The 20,742-nt window shown below is 33.6% G+C and overlaps 1 protein-coding gene across 2 annotated transcripts in view; it reads left to right on the top strand.

Moving 5' to 3' along the window:
* Positions 1–20,742, top strand: part of LOC145278641 (putative ATP-dependent DNA helicase HFM1) — a 143,700-nt gene that overhangs the window by 83,824 nt on the left and 39,134 nt on the right. The window contains exons 22-28 of one of the 2 annotated variants that reach the window (XM_080130676.1): positions 139–230; positions 996–1,102; positions 5,832–5,879; positions 9,258–9,355; positions 13,145–13,273; positions 16,369–16,454; positions 18,566–18,649. In XM_080130676.1, coding sequence (XP_079986802.1) covers positions 139–230; positions 996–1,102; positions 5,832–5,879; positions 9,258–9,355; positions 13,145–13,273; positions 16,369–16,454; positions 18,566–18,649 — 644 coding nt within the window. The remainder of the gene's footprint in view (positions 1–138; positions 231–995; positions 1,103–5,831; positions 5,880–9,257; positions 9,356–13,144; positions 13,274–16,368; positions 16,455–18,565; positions 18,650–20,742) is intronic. The other variant, XM_080130677.1, reaches the window with a different exon arrangement.

The following is a 20,742-nucleotide window of genomic DNA, read 5'->3' as shown; positions in this document are numbered from 1 at the left end:
TGAAACAATGTTGCAAATTATATGAAATTGCTTGTTGTTATATATTGTAAGCTTTTGTGAAAATGCATATATTTTATTTTAAATGTATCAAATAATTTGTGAATTGGGCATCAATAATAAGACTTGATGCTTTTTCAGACTTGGGTAAAATAATGGCCAAATACTGCATCGCTTTCGACACAATGAAGAGAATGAGTAAAGTAACTGGTTCGGAAGATTTAAATGAATTGGTAAGCACGCAATAAAACATAGAATAATTTATCTCTTTAAAAAATATCATCATCATCATTGTCATTATCACCATCATTATCATCATTGTCATTATCACCATCATCGTCATTATCATTAACAACATCATTATTGTCATTATCATCATCATCATCATCATCATCATCATCATTAACAGCATCATCATTATTGCCATTATCACCATCATCGTCATCATCATCATCATCATTAACAGCATCATTATTGTCATTATCACCATCGTCGTTGTCATCATTATCATTATCATCATCATTATTGTAATTATCACCATTGTCGTCATCGTCATCATCATCATCATCATCATCATCACCATCATCTTTTTCTTTTTCTTCAAGATTACATCCCAACTGAAACTGAATATCGTCGTTGTCATCGTCATCATCATCATCATCATCACCATCATCTTTTTCTTTTTCTTCAAGATTACATCCCAACTGAAACTGAATATGATCACTTCAAAATGATTACCCTCAGAAAATATCATATATCAAACGATGACATATATGTTATCATTGATACTGCTCTCATCACTAAAAAAGAAGGTCGTTAACTTCTTTCTTTTTTTAATTGTTGCTAAAGTCATATAACCAATTTTAATGGAAAGGTATGATCCTTGCAAAGTTAACCCACTTGACCTCATGAAAATGTTGTACAAACCAACCAAAATCATGTTTCTTCCTCTTTTATCCAATGAAATTAAAGCTTTTTGTTGATTTTCTTTATTTCAGCTGAATTATCTGGCTGGAAGTTCAGAATTCATGGATATTCAACTGAGAATTAATGAGAAAAAAATTCTTAACTCTTTAAATAAAGACAAAACTAAACCCACAATCAGGTAAAATATATCAATAGATTTCCGAAACAATTTTCAGTATTCATTTTCCTGTAATTCTGCATGTGCCACCTATCCCACTGTGGCCGATCGATAGTGTAGTGGGTGTCACTTAACACTGGGATTAAATCTCTCAAAACTGAACTTTATAAAAATGGTGAGGGCTTTCTTACAATGTTTGGTGATACAGTAAAATAAATTCCTCTTTCTGCAAAATGAAACAAAACTATTTTATAAAACTATTTTATAAAACTATTATATAAGCTATTTTATAAAACTATTTTATAAGCTATTTTATAAAACTATTTTATAAAAGTACTACAAGATGTACCCGGCGTTGCACGGTATTAAATGTAACGTTAAATTCCTTAAAAAAAAAAAAATGAAGTAAAAGAAAACGGAAAAAAACTGAGACATGTGCATGCAAGTATTTTTTTTTCTAAACAGTTCACTTCTTGTTAGTAAAAAAAACAAATTACTGGAGCTGAGATCAAAACCAAAAGATGGTGAGTCAAGGCCAGCTTGCCACGATCTTTAAAAAGTGGTTTCAAGCCTACTTATTCTTAACTTAATGGAGCTGCCATGTGAACGATTTGTGCATGCACATGTCTAAATACCCTATATACCAAATTTCAAGTCTGTAGATCAAAAATTTGTTGAGTATATAGTTTGAGAAGTATCTTCTCACACACACACACACACACACACACATTCTCACTTCTTTAGATATATAGATTTTATAAAGCTATTTTATAAAACTATTTTATAAAATCATTTTATATAACAATTTTGTAAAACTATTTTATAAAACTATTTTTAATTCGGGTTAATAGAACACATTCAAGATGATTTTTAGACTCAGAGTTTTTGTTCCTTTATTTGGTTTCTCATAACCGTAAATTAACACAGTGCAGGGCTAGGTTGAACAGTAAATTTTATCTACCCATTTTAAGGCCACATTATATTGCACATATTTTGACTCTCTTCCTAGTCAGTTTCTGCATTACAAAACATTTAAAACTTTTTCTGATAACATCACTCACTTCTGTTTTTACATTTACATGTTTTTCAGCTTGAATCCCAAGTAGACATGGCCCTGTCGGTGGGGCATTAGAATACGCTGACTGCCCCCCTGCAGAGGATAAAAGTCCCTCAATGGGGGTCCTGGATATGACCTTAAACTATATCCAGTGGTGAGGCCCCAGCTTGTGGGCTTTGGGGAGTGTGGAGCCACCCTTTAATTACCATTGCTCCCAGGTCCACTCTGACCCGGAGTGGTAGTACCTGTTAGGGTCCCAACTATGGGTTGAATAGAAACCAACGTGAAAACAACAAATATATTCTATTAAAAAAAATTTTCTTCAAAATCTTTGGATTCGGCATTAAATAACCCGAAAAGGGTTGATATGCCGTAAAACAAAAACAACCAACCAACCCAAGTAGACACTATCCTGGAGTTTTTAAGGTCTCTCTCTATGGGTGTTTATTAGAACAACCTGGTATGAGGATACTTGTGCTTACAAGTAATCTCTGACTAAATATTCAGAATCACATAGTATTCACAGCCCAAATAAGAATGGTGCACCTTATCTAAGCGTTGTTACCTTAAGTAACAGCATGAAGCTGGATACTCAACCAGACTAGATGAATTCTTGTCCTGGAATCTAATAAAACCAAGAGACTACAAGAAAGATGTAACATATTTAAATAGTCAATTGGGGAGAGGAAAATTATGTTCTCAACTTCTCTACTAACTCAGTGTTTCAGATGTAAAGGAGAACTTTAATGGAATTTTCAAATATCTATGTATCTCATATAGAGATCAAGTGTTAGTCGGAGGAAATAAGGCCTATTGATTTATGACAACTTTGACTGAAGTAATATAAAATAAAAAGATCTTCTTGACCTTTGTCCCAGCTGTGAATGTTTAAAACGCATGCCTAATACACTCTCTTCGTGGTTGACAGCAATAATGCTTTGCTGGTTAGCAAAGACCAAAGTGATGATCAGCGGTTGTAGTGTTGGAAAGATCCCAGAATAAAGAAAGTTTATGGAAATAAAGTTGAGAGCAGCTCATTTTTTGTTGTACATGAACACAACACAGGTTAATAATAGGCTTCTCTCAAAAAACTGAATAATCTCTTTTGATCTTCCTTACAAGCTGCATTCAAGCTGCTTAAGGTTTGATGAATTTACTTTAAAAGAATTTTCATAAATTAAGTCGACAAAGTTTTATACGCTGGATGCTCTTCCTGATGCCAACCCAATGATATGATCAGAACCAATATTTTTATCAAGACATCATCTTTAACCAATGCTAAAGAGCCCTTTATAACCCTTATCTTTGAGTGACCTTTATGCCTTAAAAAATGGTGACTCCCCAGTAAAAAAAAAAAAAACTTCACCTGCCCTTTTGTTTTGTCTTTCTGTTATGACTCCGTTTAAGGGATCACAAGGAAAACAGAACACTGGAATAGAGTAACAAAATGTATTGACAGGAACATACAAAAGTGAGGGTCGTTCATCCAACCAATGAACAACCTTAGTTGGTTCACCGGATATCAACTTCCACTATACGACTTTGTCTTCCGGTATTTCTTGTGTATGGATTAGTTCATTCGGAGGTAACACAGGTAGTCTGTCACAACCCTTTATTTATTTTTTCCGTAAAAGAAATAGAATTATTCACTGGTGTTGTGCACTACCACCCCCAACGCAATTAATTTCCTGTTGGGAATATACTAAGGTGGGGGGGGGCATTCTAATCAGTTTTGTTGAGATGAGAATACACAACCAATATACAGTTTCTGATTTAACATCGAAAAACCGAATATATAGTAACATGAAACGGTGATCAGACATCGTTTCTTAAGGACGATTCATTGATAAAAAGTTAGAACTCCAAAAAATAAGCTTTTATTTACTTTTATATTTATTCAAATTTGAAAGAGAGAACCATTACTCCAAATTTTGATCTTAAAATGTTTTAAAAATATTAATGGATTTCTTAAAATTTAACAACATATAAACACGTATTTAATAGCTAGTGGGATTCCTGACGTTGCCAATGATTGAATCAGGATCAATGAATTATCCACACTTTCAATACTTTTATTGTCATCGAAATCGGTGAAATTGCCCATTCTTTAATCAAATCGATTGATTGCCTGCTCTAGTTGGGAACCCGCTGTGGTGCACCATGAGAAAACTTTACATGCCTTCTTGCAATGACTTTGTCCACAATACATTGTAGTCTACATTGCACTGTAGAGAACCTATTGTTGATTTTATAAAATTATTGTTATATAATGACTTGAAGTAAAATTTAAAATGAAAAAGTCAGGTATCATGGTTCAAGTGTGTTCTAAACAGAAACATTAATTTTGAACATGCCCCTGGCTTATCAAAGAACCTACTGTTGATTTTATATGCTAGGCCCTTCTGCTTGTGCGATGATAAAACTTCTGAAATGCACTTGTGATGTTAGGCTTTATAAAGTGTTAACTTTGTTCAAAATTGGATTGTTCCTTCTTTGATCAGACTTTTCAATTATCGATTAACGATTTTTATACTTATCAGAGGCATTACGATACCAAACCTATCTAAGAAAACTCCCAGACACATAAAGTATATTTGAATGAAATTAAAAAAGAAATCAGTCCAGACGTTTCAGAGTTCAAAAGAAAACGAACACACACACACACACACACACACACACACACACACACACACACACACACACACACACACACACACACACAAAGTGCCTTTTATGTATAAGTAGAGATAGAGATATTTTAGATTTCGTTTTTATAATAAAGGATAAACTTACATTGATCTTTGATACATGTTATCTTTCTAATTGCATACATCTAGCAGTAATGGAGCTATGAAATATGTGCTGCATTTCCACAAGGAAAGTGTGTACTGTTTTGTTTTTACTTGAGAATCACCACTTATCAAGGCTTGAAGGCCACTCGAGATAAGGGTTAATGAATGTAAGGTGGTAGTTTAGTAATCATTAATGGTGTAAATTGGGTAGAATTTGATTATTTAGGGGGATGGCTCAACAAGAATTTGTTTACATTGGATTTGAAGGCTACTATGGTGTATTCAACTGGGAAGCAGGCCAGTGGAACAGGTTCCACAACGGGCATTTCTGGGAAAGAACCTTTGTTCATAGAATCTGCGTTTAGATTTAGGCACAGATAGAGAGTGGGAGAAATCATATATAGTGGTTGTAGCTAGTATTTTTTGTGAAAGTGTGGCAAGGGGGGACCATAGATTGGAGTTCAGTCAAGCACTTTCCATGAAAATAACAATAGAGTAGAGACAGGCTCGCAACGTCTCTGCTAACGGTCATAGGGGATCTTAGAATTGTCATACAATTTTATTTTAATAGAGGATTTAATTTATAATTCATATTTCAAGCAAGATTTAAATATGAATTAATGATGGCCCATAGATATAGTTGTTTGTTACTAAAAATTGTTAGTAGGAGTTCTGTTTCTGTATGAGAAAAACCCTACCTATCTCCTATTAACATCACTAAACAAAACTAAAATATCAATTAGGATTATTTTTTTTTATATAATTGATTTGAAATGGACTTTTTAAGAACATGGTCTGTGCCTGCTTGTAGAGCATCATACGCACAAATAGATTCACAAATAGGCTGGCTTTCCTTTATACACTAAATGATAATAATTTGTACATAATTTTCTTGTTTTAGATTTCCAATGAAAGAAAAAATCAAAACAAAAGAAATGAAAATCAATTGGTAAGTTATTTGATATTGCTTTTAAAATCCTTTACATTTTTATGCAAATAACTTTTTGTGCCAATTAAATAATAAATTACTATAAAAATGTGAAGTTTAGGAAAAGTAAATCAGGACTTCTTTCAAAATAATCAGAAAATATTTTTGCAAATAAAGACTTTACCAACTTTCACTTAATGAAATTATTGCTACAGAAGACACCAAAAATATTTGTCTTTTGGATAAGATCAGCCTACACCAATGAAATTATTTTAATAAAAACGATTTATTTGTGTTGATATTTAATTAAAAAGAATCGATTTGGGAATAAGTAGGATGCACCCTAGAGTGAATGCAGTATTATGGTGATTGAAGATTCTAGCTAGGAAAATGATAGACATATATATGGTATAGAGACAAGGTAGCTGATCAGCGGCTTGGTTCCCACCAGTTTTGGCAAATAACAAATAGGATCCTGAACAGAAGTGTGCGTTCTATCCCAACCATTATCAATGGACCAGAGGTCATCTCGTCAGCGTCAGACAAGGCCAAACTATTTGAAAAGAACTTTGAAGCTAATTCTACCCTATGCGACGAAGGCCATCAACTCCCCATATTTCCTTCTATAACACAGAACAAGCTAGGTAACATACAAATATCCGTGCATGAGGTCGCCAAGCTAATAAAAAACCTAGATTCCAGTAAAGCAACTGGCCCTGATGGCATCCCAATTATAGTGTTAAAAAAGCTTCAACCAGAACTTGCTCCCATACTTACGAAACTATTTAAGCGCTGCCTTAAGGAGAAGTGCTTTCCGACCCCCTGGAAGACCTCATCAGTTTGCCCTGTATTTAAGAATTCAGGTGATAAGTCATCTCCCTCTCAGTACAGACCAATAAGTCTTCTCTGTGTTATGAGTAAGTTGCTGGAATCCATATTAAATAGAGAAATAGTCAACCACCTCAGCAGGAATAACCTTCTTAGTGACACACAATATGGTTTCCGCTCTGCAAGATCTACCGCAGATGTGCTGACGGTTATATCCCACAGGATTAGTGAATCTCTTGACAAAGGCTTCCTTTCTAGGGCAATTGCTCTTGACATATCAAAGGCCTTCGACAAAGTATGGCATAAGGATCTACTTCACAAGATTTCCAGCTACGGTATAACTGGAAATGTTTTCTCAATCATTAAATCATTTCTCTCCGATAGGCTCATAAGAGTAGTGGTAGATGGTCAAAAATCGGAGGCCTGCAATATAAATGCTGGAGTCCCTCAGGGGTCAATCCTGGGCCCAACTCTCTTCCTGATCTACATCAATGACCTCCCTAAACACATACTTAAATCATTCGTTGACATCTATGCTGATGACACGACCATCTATGGCAACACATCAAAGGCTGTAAATGACAAAGTTCTCTCTGATTCTCTCTCCTCTGATCTCGAGCGCGTGGTTCAGTGGGGGAAGATGTGGCTGGTTACCTTTAATGCATCCAAAACCAAACTCCTATCCTTACATCATCAACGCTCTGATCCCCAGCTGGCATCAATTGTGATGGATGGCTCTCGTCTGGGTGAGGCCCCGTGTTTTGACAAGCTTCTGGGTTTGACCTTTACTCCTGATCTGAAATGGAACACGTACATCAAGTCTGTTGCCAAGGTCGCTGGAAAGATGGTGGGATCCTTCTACCGCTCCAGAAGATATCTCACTACTGATGCAATTCTTTATCTATATAAAAGCCAGGTACGGCCAAGGATGGAATACTGTTGCCATATCTGGGCAGGAGCTGCCAAAAACAGCCTATCATGCCTTGACAGAGTACAAAATAGACTTCGTGGTTTAGTGGGGGATGCCCTTTTCTCTACCCTGCAACCCCTCTCCCACAGAAGAGACTTTGCAAGCCTATCCTTGTTTTATCGTTATTTCCATGGCAGGTGCTCGTCTGAACTCCAATCCCTGGTCCCCCCTCGCCAATCTTTCACGAAAAACACCCGTCTAGCTGAATCCACTGTGAAAAATTTCCCCCACTCTATATCTGTGCCTAAATCAAAACGCGGATTTCATGAACAAAGCTTCTTTCTTAGAACTGCACGCCTGTGGAACTCTGTTCCGTCTGCCTGCTTCCCTCCGGACTACAACTTGGATGTCTTCAAGTCTAATGTTAACAAATTCCTAATGAACCGCCCCCTTAAGTAAACACTTCATCAAATCTCCTCACTAACGTAATGTACTTGCAATAACCCTTATCCCTGAGTGGCTTCCGGGCCTTGATAAGTGGTGATCTCTGTGTAAAAAAAAAAAAAAAAAAAAAAAAAAAGAGACAAGGATAATCATAGAGCCCCCCCCCTCTCACTCCCCAACACTTTTGAATGGCTTAGTGCCTAATTTATTTTTGTATTTTTCAGAAATAAATAAAGTGTTTCTCGCCATAATTGTATGTAGACATATTTATTCTCAATAAAATTTTTGAACGATTTGGGAAAATTTTAAGTAGAACAGCTCCTGGAGTAAATGTGGTATTATGGTGATTGATGATTTTAGTTAAGAGTAGAGTAGACATTTTTTTAGTTATCTTGACAAAGGATAACTAGTGACATCCATTTTCCCACACTTTTGAATGGTCTTGTGCTTAATTTGTTAAAAAAAAGTTTAATATATGTAATGTTAAAATGTATTTTTTAAAAATATTTTGTGCAAATAAATATTTGAAAGCGTAGTATCTGCTATGATATTATCTTATCATTTGTTCTTTTCTCAGTTGGTGAAAGAGTTGTTTACTATAGGGTGCATGGGTAGGGCAACTTGTAGAGCTGCTATACTAATTATTATAAAAGAAAACAGTTGTTTGACAGAAGGACAAAAGGAACAAGGTAATAAATGGATTGATAGCAGTAATGACCAAGAAGAAGTTTCGTCTATGCTTTCTTCAAAGATTTAAAACTGCATTTTTTACATAGCACATCAAATATAATGATAATTAACCCTATCAAAACTAATGCTCAAAAACGTTGTCAGGTTGACTGTTTAAGCGAATCATAACCAATGCAAAACCCTTGCTGTTATTATTTTTCTAGTTGGAATTTTGAATGTAAGTTTTTGGGGTGTGGTGGATGTTTTTGATGGGATTAAATATTATTATGAAATGTAATAAATGTAATAACACCTAATACATTCTATTTATTTCTATAATACAATTTTTTGCAAGAAATATAAAATAATATAAGTAATTAAAAATGATTTAAGCGATTAATTATTAACTAAAGGACATGTCAAAATGATTATTCAATAACATAAAATAAAAATCTTTTAGGCAAACATATACAATAAGAACACTTTTTAATCCTTTGTAATACTTTCATCTTAATACTTTGTTTTTGTTTACTCCTTATACTGAAAAGTCTGATACAAGCCAGTCTTGGTTGCCTTCAAATCCAAGATTTTTCATTGTCTCAAGATGTCCAAAAGATATTTCGTTCCGGACAAAGAATCACACGTTGTAAGTAAATATTCCTTTCTATAAAAGATATTATCATTCTAAGATGGTGTATTTGCATCTCTATGAAAAACCTTCTTTTTTTTTTGTTGGTCAAACACTCTTTAGCCTTGGTGGGCAATTACTTAGCGATAGTGTCTAAATAAAAACAATGGTCCCCCATCACCAGAATGGGTTGGCATCAGGAAGATCATCCGATGTATAATATTTTTTTCTCAGTTAAGGAAATAACTTTCAAAGAAACCAAACCAGAGATTTGAAGTCAATTTCTAAAAAACCGTCCAAAATATGTTAGCAGATGTTAAACTGGATAATATTAATAATAACAATGATGACAACGATGCTACTGCTGCTGATGATGATGATGTGGTGTGACTTGTGACAATATCCCTAATTATGTACTTGCATGTTTATGAAAAACTTTTTTCGGCAGTTGGTCATGTTTCATTCTAATTTTTCATTCTTAATTATCTTTCAATAAATCTTAATATTTTTTTAATACATTTCCAAACTTTATGGATATTGCTGAATCAATTGTGACAATATGCTTGAATGCGTCATCACATTTCTATGAAAAACCTGTTTTCTTTTGTCAGTCATGTTTCAGTTTAGCCTGTCTGTTTTCTCGATCAAGCTTATTATTTAGAAATCTACATGCTTAAATTTTATGAAAATTTGTCTTTTAATTGTTATAAACGTCCTGAATATGTACTCGAAACATACATTCAATTGATTATAGATGTTTCATCTTGTTTAAAACATGCTATTTGCATAATACATTTAAATACACTATGTATATTTATACTAGAAGAATACCCGTCCCAGTACAGGGAAAATTAATTCTCTAACAGAAAAATTTTGCAGCATTTTTATATCTCTATATGAAGATTAAGATCAAGATATAACCATACTAAACCTTATATCTAGAATCCTAATTCCAAATTTATCAAAATTCTATACATTATTGGGATTCTAGAAAATGTCTAGAATTTAAGGCTAAAGCTTATGAAGTACTGTTGTCACATCTGGGTAGGAGCTGTTAAAAAGACTTATCCTGCCTTGACAGAGTTCAAAACAGGCTTCGTAGCCTAGTGGTGGAATCCCTTTTCTCTTCCCTGCAACCTTTTTCTCACAGAAGAGACTTTGTGAGCCTGTCTCTGTTTTATCGTTATTTTCATGGTAAGTGCTCATCTGAGCTCCAGTTTATGGTCCTCCTTCGCTAAACTTTCACAAGAAACATTCATCTAGCTGAAACCACTATCAATAAATTCCCCCACTTTTTATCTGTGCCTAAACATAATTGTAGATTCCATGAACAAAGCTTCTTTCTTAGAACTGCACATCTGTGGAACTCTCTTCCTTTTGCCTGCTTTCCAGCTGACTATAATATGGTCATCTTCAAGTCCAACATAAACAAGTTTGTGATCAGCCGTTCCCCTTAAGTAATCCAATTCACCAAATTTCCACTACTAACAATTATTACGACATTGTCCCATTGACCACTGTATGCTTATTAACCCTTATCCTCGAGTGACCTCCGGGCCTTGATAAGTGGTGACTCCTTTGTAGAAAAAAAAAAAAGCTAAAGGGATATTAAAAAAGAATGAAAATTTAGAGAATTTTGCTTAATTGATGCTAAATAACTATAGATTAAATTTAATGCAAATCTGAAATATTTTAATTTTCAAATGGAAGGGTGTGTATTTATTATGCTCCCTAAAAATTATTAAAAATACTTCAAAGAAACTGAAATTTATGGAATTATGTATTACTTGATATTTCATATCCATTGTTAAAATTTCATAGAAATAATGTATCTAAATTTTCACAAAGGACTTTCACTCCCACATTGTCTGCATTATTTAAAACTAAATTAAATATAGTTTAGGGAGTTGAGTTAATGCTTTTCGGGCACTCCCTAATAAAATAAATATTTCAACACAAGCTACTGAATAAACGAGCAAACAACTTCGTAAAACTTCACAAGGAAAAGGTTTATTGAAGCGAGGGTAAGATGCCAAAAGGATATACCTAGGATAGAACTCGTCTGCCTTTGCCCAGTAGTCATTCCCAAGTGGGAATCGTCAATACCGGTGTAGGCAGAGAGAGAGAGTGAGGAAACAGGTCCGCTCTCTTTGATGTCTCGCTGGAAAAGGGAAGAGTTTTTCTCGTCCGGGACGGAAGCAGTTATAGTTTCTTAAGGGGGTAAGGAAGATCCCTGTACTATGCCTCTGATTGATCAGTATGTGCCATATCGCACAGTCAGGGGAGGCACTGAAGCACAAGAAAAGAGTTCTATTTGTTTCTGCTACAATAGCCTATAGTATGCACCCTTATCTAGCTGCTAATGATCAGTTAATTAGTTTAGGAATGAATCCTATAAACAGAAATATATATAATTATGTACATCTTATATAAATATTATCTCTAGCATTTCTGTTAGTCTGTCATTCTTTATTTTGAAATAGCATTTCCGTTGGTCTGTCATTCCTTTAGTTTCATTGTTAAATGCACAGATTAAATGGACACAAAATAATATGTTTTTGCTTTTTGATTTATCATTAATGAGCATTTCTTTTGGTGCTAAAATATGGCTTAGAATAATTTTAATGTTTTTTTTTCTTTTAAATTAAATAAATGAAACGGTTTATAAAATTTATTATTTTGCATTTTTTTCTAGTTTTTTTCTACTTATGTTTACCTATTATATCTAATTTTAACTTTGAGAAAAACAATCATTGATATCTCAAATAAATTGTAATGACTGTCCTCCTTCTTTCTCAAAAGATAATCAATGATATCTTGTGAAAGGGTGCTTCTGTGAATAGGAGTTTATAGTGAAGCAAGAGTTTCACAATCTCTTACTGGACGTCTTAAGTGTTCAGGTCCAATGGAAAGGAGAAATCTAAGATGATTGGAAACAATGTCGAGATAAGCAGAGAAGGATTGATATTATTTCAGAGATTTCTTTCTACAAAACTAACTGCCTTACTAAGTCTATTTACTATTTTCCCTATAATTAGTTAATCATGTGTATTCATACTTTTCTCAGGACTATTGCAGAAAGTTATACTTCTATTTATTAAGTACTGAACGATCAACCACTATTAAGTACTGACTAGGCTTAACTTTGATTGAATTTAGTGATTCCACAATAACTAGTTCCAAACTAAAAATTAAGGTAACAATTATTTGATGTTTATATAAAGCAAATATCAACACTTATAAAATTTTATTCTTTCAAAAGAAAAAGCATTTTTACGTGATAAGTAACTTAGACTGGGTTGCATCTGATGTGATAAAAGTCTCAATATTAAACTATCTCTGACAATCATTGCCATTCCTAGCAAGAGTTATGTCGTCTTGATTAATTGGATGTCTGAAAAGGAGATTTTATCAGCCTAAATGATGCTGTCAAAATCTGTATGATTATTGTAATGCTAATCTTCATACAGCCATATGAAATGGAGATGTTTCATGGTTAAAAAAAATAGTTTGAAAAGAAAAAACTCCTGATAGACAAATGGTGCGAAGGAGAATAAGACAGTTATTTGAAATGTAGTAATCAAATATTTACAAACGTCTTCTCTTTGTGTGTTTGATTTGAAGAAACTGAAGGAACTCATTAACAGTATTTATATTTTCCTTCTTTTTTTTTTTCTACAAATATTTAAATAGACATTTTGTATAGTTTTTGCTTATCATAAAAATTGTACATTTAATTCTCATGCAAATTTCCATTTGATTGGCAAATATAATTTAAGTGTCCAAAACTGTTAATTCTTCTTTCAGGTTTATTAGAAATATTGTGGATGAAAGACAATTACAATGGACTTCTGAATGCTGCTTATCTCTATAAATGTTTCCGGGCAAAGATTTGGGAAAATTCAAAATATGTCACAAAACAACTTGATGGAATTGGTAAAACTTTTTATTTTAAAAAGCAGAAAAATTGTGATACTTCGTAACTTAGTTATCCCCTCATATATATTGATGCGGATGAGTCTCCTTGCTGCTTCGGTTGCTTAGAGACTGGGTACAAAGTCAAGAATCTGTTCTAGACAATCAGCCCAACAGGTGCGGGACCAGGAACTGGCCCAGTACCTGTCAGACTGAGATACACCACCTGGGTACTACCTAAGAGATTCATCCCCTCTCTCCCAGGCCTTGCCACTCGGCTTTTGAGTGGAGCAAGTTTATAGCTTGTTGCCTAAGGTGCCTCTACTGCGGAATGCTGATGGAGATGCCCAAGCAATTTTTGCTAGGCAAGAGCGCCTCTCATTTAGGGGTGCTGTTTGAACATTCCAACTTTCTGACCTTGTGTCACATCTTGCTGAGGTGGGCAGCAAGTAAATATCTACTTCATAACTTAGTTCTTATGGCTTTCTCAAGTTATATCCTCATTTTTATTGTTATTAATACGATCCACATTTTAGTTTGTATTAAAACAATGTTTAAGTCTTTGCATCATCATTTAGTTGTTATTAACACAACCTGTTAGTTTTTGTATTGTTATTAGCACTACTTTCATCCACTGTTTCATTTTTATTGTCATTGACACAATGTTTCAGCCTTCACATGTATGAATGTATTAAATTGTTTGTCATATTCTATCATTTCTGTCAAGTTTTTAACTGAATCTTTTTTATTCAATGTTTGATAATTCTAAAAATAACATAAAACGATATCCTACATTATTTATATATATCTTTGATATGTTTGCCATTCTCATCTCGATCGGAATTGAATGAATTTCAGAATATTTCACTTTAAAGAGCTCAGTCTGTTAAGGTTGCAGAAGGAGACATATTTAAATATGATGCAGTTATAATAATAGTCATTAAATAAGAAATGGGCAAGACAAAGAAATGTGAGACAATACAATGATAAAATATATATGAACCAAAACACAATCTATATATCTACAAAAGTGAAATTGTCTGTGTGTGTACATTTCCCTACCAAACTACTCTGTCAATTTTCAGTCTACAGACTCGAGATTTGACATAATGGGCATTGAGATTTGGGAAAATCTTTTTAATCGGTTTTCAGTCAGAAATTTGGCTGTTAAAGGGCCAAAGTTCAATGATTCCACCTTTTAAAACTCTATCAAACTCCTCGGCCAGTTTTAGGTCTATTCACTTGAAATTTTAGATGTAAGTTACTTGGACATGGATCAAACTTTTTAATTTGATTTCAGCCGAAAACGGAGGTCAAATTGGGGTCAAGGTTAAAAAAATATTGACCTCTGCGGTCTCTACCAAATTACTCAGCCAATTTTTGGTCTAAACATTTGAAGTTTTACATAAAGTGTATTCAGACATAGGGCCAGCTTTTTAATCAATTTTGGCCGAAAATTTGGCTGCCAAGGGGTCAAATGTCAAAAGATTTAACCTTTGCGGTCTCTAGTTTATCCAGCTAATTTTGGGTCTAAACATTTGAAATAGACAAGTAGCAAGCTTTTTAATCAGAGTTTGGGAAAAAAGTTGGCTGCCAAGAGGTCAAAGTTGAAAGAGTTAACCTTTGAAAATTTTACCAAACACCTCCACCAATTTTAGGTCTAAACACTTGAAATTTTAGATGTAGGTTACCTGGACATGAGTCAATCTTTTTAATATAATAATCCTTTAAAAGGTAAATACAAATAATAAGCAATATTTTGCTCCAGATATAATATTATAATAATAAATCCACACAAGGGTAAAGATAATTCCTCTAGAGAATCGACTTAAAGCAGATGATATGTTTAACAACAATTGTATTTAATTGCTAAAAATCAACAAGAGGAGAAAATAGTGACTGTTTCTTGCAGAAAATGAAACTGCATTTTGAACATGCACACAAATGTTATATGCACAAATTGTGCATGTATTAGAAAATGAAAAGCATAAAATACCCTTGGACATTGAAATACAAACAAACTCATTTAGACAAGAATGAATAGTCAATAAGATAAAAACCTGATTTTGCCGTTCTAGTAATGCATATGGTGAAGCTGAAAGAGACAGAAAATAGTAAATAAACGGATTTTACTGAGGAATATGAAATACGAAAAAACATTTAACATGCCAATACTTGTAGAAACAACCCTGAAAAAACTGGAAAAAAAATAGAATTGGAATCAAAGGAAGGATTGACACCACATAAATCACTGAACTAATGTAAGTTGAAATAGAATAAACACAGCTAGAAAGATGGAAAGAAATAACATTCTATGAATCCAAAAAAATTCGAATTGTCATAATTTGAACCTCTATGCACCCCCTCATCCCCTCCTGCAAAAAAAAAAAAAAAAAAAAAAAATGATGTGGCATTAGAAAATGGCAGTGACGTGTTTAGGAAAATGAAAAGATCAGGGGAGAAAGAGCACCATCCCTATCCAAGCCTCTACTGAAAATGTCCAGAGTGCACTGAAAACCCCAAAAAGCTTGTCACTCAACTTTTAGAGAAAGCTACTATCAATGAGAATCCAATGGTAAACGACAGGTACAAAAACACTAAGTTACAATGGTGATGGAAAGAAGCAGAAAATACTGGAAATCTAAGGAAACTTATTGTCACTCAGACTCCAGAGAACACAAGCGTTTTTGGTAATGAATTATGTGAGCACTTCTAATGAGTAAATAAAAATATAATATTAATAATAGTAATACTGCAAGAACAATATGTAAAATAAGAACGGTCCTGGATATGACCTTAAACTATATCCAGTGGTGAGGCCCCAGCTTGCAGGCTTTGGGGAGTGTGGAGCCACCCTTTAATTACCATTGCTCCCAGGTCCACTCTGACCTGGAGTGGTAGTATCTATTAGGGTCCCAACTATGGGTTAAATAGAAACCGACTTGAAAACAACAAATATATTCTATCAAAAAAATTTTCTTCAAAATCTTTGGATTCAGCATTAAATAACCTTAAAACAAAAATAACCAATCAACAACCAACTAAAATAAGAACAGCATTAAAATGTGATTTGTTTTTTTTTTAGTTCGTATAAACTGTTTCATTTTATGTTTTAGGTCAGTTTCTTTCAAATGCATTAGTCAAATCAGGAATCACAACATTTGAAACATTCGAACAAACTGATCCAAGAGAAATAGAAATGGTAATTATGATATTTACATCTTTATTTCCCTTATATCTATCTCTATTCTCTGTATTCTCTCTTTATATATATATAATAAAATGATCACACCTTTTTCCCCTGGCACTTTTGACATCATGGGATTATAAGTAAACATTTCCTATACACAATTTTTAGATTTCCCACTTACAGTGACTGCTAAAGCATGTTTCTAACACAAAATACATGCATTGTGTCTCTGCTTTACAATTATTAATTTTGTTTCCTGTTGGACGTACTCTCTCAAATAGGTACTCCCACTGAGAGAGTAGCTAAGGCTTTCACTCCAATGCAAATTACTCCTCTTCAGTATCCCAAACTTTTTTTTTTTGGGGGGGGGGGGTTACTTTTTCATATGTAGCCAATTTAGTATTTATCTTTCCACATATTACTATTTTTTACATAATATGTTACAATTACAGTTTCGATTACTAATTTCTCCCTTATTCTGAATCCTTTATTGGGATAACAGTTTAACCTGAACCTGCTACTTTGCTATACATGTTATGATTGCATACACTCACTTTCAAGATTAGCCGATTGTAAAGAAACGAACACCTAACCTTGCATTAACACGGCCAGCTTCAAATATAACTAGCATGTTTTGCCATATCGTCATATTAAATTGCCTTCCTTTCACAATACTTTTATCATAGTTTACAACATAATCCTTGCCCAGAGGCATAATCTATACATAAGCAAAGATTTCGTTTGTATGCTTCCAAACACACGCACATGTAGTAAACAATGAGTGGTATGGTGGCACCAATGCATTGATTTACCAGCTACTGGTTCTCTTTGTTTCAACATGATTACACAAGGAATTCAGGCACCTACAGCCACCCTTACAATTTCTATTCTAGGGTTGCATTATTTATTTTGCTGTATTTATATTTGTTACATTTTCTGCTTTCTGTACACACTATATTCACACAGATAACGGTGCGTGTTGCTTTCTTTCCATTTATAGGAGATTCATGTGGATTTTGTTTTTAGCAGTATTTGTGTTTCTTACATTTTCAGAAACAAAATAATAACTGCAAAAACATGCTACAAATAAAGTTCTGAATGTTCAACTTTTTATGAGTTTCTAATACTGTTAGTCACATTCAAACTATTACATATATTAATCCATACTATATTGGTATTTTTCTCATCAAAATTTCAAATGACATATATGAATCTAAACCTTACAAATGAGAACTTGAATGTTTACAAGTCACTCTTGAGTGTCTAAGGTCTCTCTGTACAGGCGTTTGTCAGGACAACATGGCATGAAGATTCTTTTCACTACATGTAAACCCTGACTAAATATTCCAAATGACATAGTATTTGCGGCCCAAATAAGACTTTCTCTGTATGGCTAACCCACACTGGCTTTTATGAGGAATGGTGCGCCTTTTTCAAATGATGTTGCCGATAGTAACAACATTAAGTTTGATACTCCACCAGATGAGATGAATTCTTGTCCTGGAATTCAGTAAGATCAACAAACCACAAAAAATATATACTATAATATAAGAAATGGAGAGTAACACATTTTAGAAAACATATTTTTTATATAAATTTAAATGAGAAGATTTGAAAACCTGAAAAAGTTATGAAATAATAAAATCATTTTTATTTTTATTACTTTACACATACAAATTTGAAACAGCACCGATACAAGACATTTTTTCTCTTTGGGAGGCCTCGACCTCTTGATAACAACATTATGAAGAAAAAGAACAGAAAACTACATCAGACTATCCTCTCCTTGATAAAGCCATGTTATTGGCAAAAATTCAGACTTTAACAAACAAACAAAAAGTAAATAAAAAAAATGATTTTATCATTTCATAACATTTTCAGGTTTTCAAATGTTCTCATTTAAATTTATACTATAACATATTTAAATGGTTAATTGGGGAGAAGAGAATTATTTTCTCAACTTCTTTACTAACTCTGTTTTTGAGATGTAAAGGAGAACTTTAATGAAATATTTGAATATCTATGTATCTCATATAGACATTAAGTGTTAGCCTCAGGAAGAGGGCCTCCTTGATTTCTGAGAACTTTGAGTGAAGTAAAATAAAAGATGATTTAATTTTCAGATAACAAACAGACATCCACCATTTGGAAACCAATTAAAAAATAGTGTGTCTGGATTACCAAAATATAAGCTCACTGTTGAACAGGTAAGTCAATTTTCTTAAGAACGTCCGGAATTTATAAAGCAAAAAGCAGAAAATCATTAATCTCGTCTTGAACATAACAATAAATTATTGTTACTTTGGGTCATATACTTTTGGAATTAAGTATAGGTAACATTTGCATACATTTGTGTAGCAATAAGTTTCTACTGGAAGAAAATGTGCCACCCTTCTTGAACAACCAGTGTCACCTAATTTGCAAAAGTGACCACAATACATCAATAAAAAGGAGACAGAAAATTTCACAATCTTTTTTTTTATCTTGTTCAAGCAAATAAAATCGATGTTGAAACTTATCACCTGCATTAACTTATTTTTGTAGAGTTTCCAAGAGTAAATGATTTGGAAGAGATTTTTTACACAAACTATACAAATAAAAATATAATTAAAAAATAAAAACTATGAATACTTCAACAGCAGACCCGGATTTAGCAGCTGTAAGTCTAAAGTTATCTCCTTTTTGGTTACTTGACTCAGCAGGTTTTGTTAAATTCAATTTGACATAAAAAACATAACCATTGAAAATACACGTTTTTATATATTATATTTTATAAACAACGGGGGTAGATACAAAATTATAAGACATATTTGATTCCTCACCCTCAGTAAACAGAAATAATAGGAAAGATGTGGGAAAATAAGTTGCAAGACATCATTATGAAGCAGCTACTTGTTCAGTGACTTCCAACTAATGTTCAGCTAATCTTGTCTTTCCTGTCTTCAGACGACATTCATCCCAGATCAGTTAAACCAGCTCCTTCCAATGAATTCACCACATCTCGCACAACAGCTGACCAAGCCTGGCAATCTATCACTAATGCTGACACTATCAACAGCCAGTCAGGTTTCCAATGGCAAACACCGTAGATTGTCGGATTCAGAATGTTTGATATCTTGCTTAACAGTTCTGAGCCACGATTTAAGCTGACCATTGCATATCTCTTCTTCCAGTTCTGAGGAAGAACTGGATTGATGGCTTCCTTAATACGATCACCTTGTTGACAGTGGAGGGCATGACCCACCCAACCAAGGTGTTTCGTGAGAAGAGCCTGCTAAAGAAAGATGATGTGACACCATGCTCGGATCATTGCATTCTTGGCACACACAGAATGTGACACAGACAGAAATGATCAAAAACCTCCAGTCTGCAAAGATCAGCAGCTCTCATCAGCCAGGACTCACAACCATAGAGGAGAATGGTGTGGACGAATGTTTGGTAGACTCTGGCCTTTGTAGCTAGCTTGATTTCCCATCTGAACCACAAATGAGAATGAAGGCAGCAGAAGACAAGGCAGATGCTTGCTATGTGGCTATTAATATTTAATATTGGCAGCAAACTCTTAAGATATGTCTATCAACTGCCCAATGACTATTGCTGATATAATATTGAAAATAGCGCTACCAAATAGTTAGATAAAAACAATTACAGAGGTGTCTAGGATCACTAACTGGTAGCAGTATGTCAGACTAGTGTGAACCACTTAACTTAAAAAGTGTAAGAATTAATTCAGGAATTTCAATAAAGATGAAGTAGAAATGGACCTCATCAAAATAAGCATCCTCCTGTTACCAGCATACATAGCAGCCTCCATCAACGGCACAGTCGGTCATGAACAAGAGAATATGCAAATGTTATCATCATGATCCCTGTGAAAGCTGTCTTTTGGTTGGGATCATCTGGTCACACTGTCTGAGGTAGGTCTAGCACAAAAATCCTCCACAATGCAACACATATCTTTTTGCATTAGACATTATCATTCAGTGAAATATAAAAATTCAAGTGTTCATCAAACACTTCAAACATTTAAACAAATGTTAAAATTTTATTTAACACTTCAAATCGAACAGTTAATGAATTTATTACATTTTCCTCAACTTTATTTTTATATAAACTTGATATTCATTTTCTGTAGAAGTATTTGTGTATTTTGAATGACAATGTTAAACTAAATTTTAAGCTTTTAATTTACTCCTAATATGAGGTGCTCAGTGGAAACTTGGTCCAACTTACATGTTCTTTTTTTTCTGTGTCTGACAATAGATAACTAAAAATACATAAAGTAAAACCTTGGCTTAAG

Source organism: Euprymna scolopes, chromosome 1, assembly GCF_053919585.1.
Source record: "Euprymna scolopes isolate OS-2025 chromosome 1, ASM5391958v1, whole genome shotgun sequence".
Taxonomy (NCBI): domain Eukaryota; kingdom Metazoa; phylum Mollusca; class Cephalopoda; order Sepiida; family Sepiolidae; genus Euprymna; species Euprymna scolopes.
The sequence above is the reverse complement of the archived record's forward strand: the minus strand, read 5'-3'. Positions and strand labels throughout refer to the sequence as shown.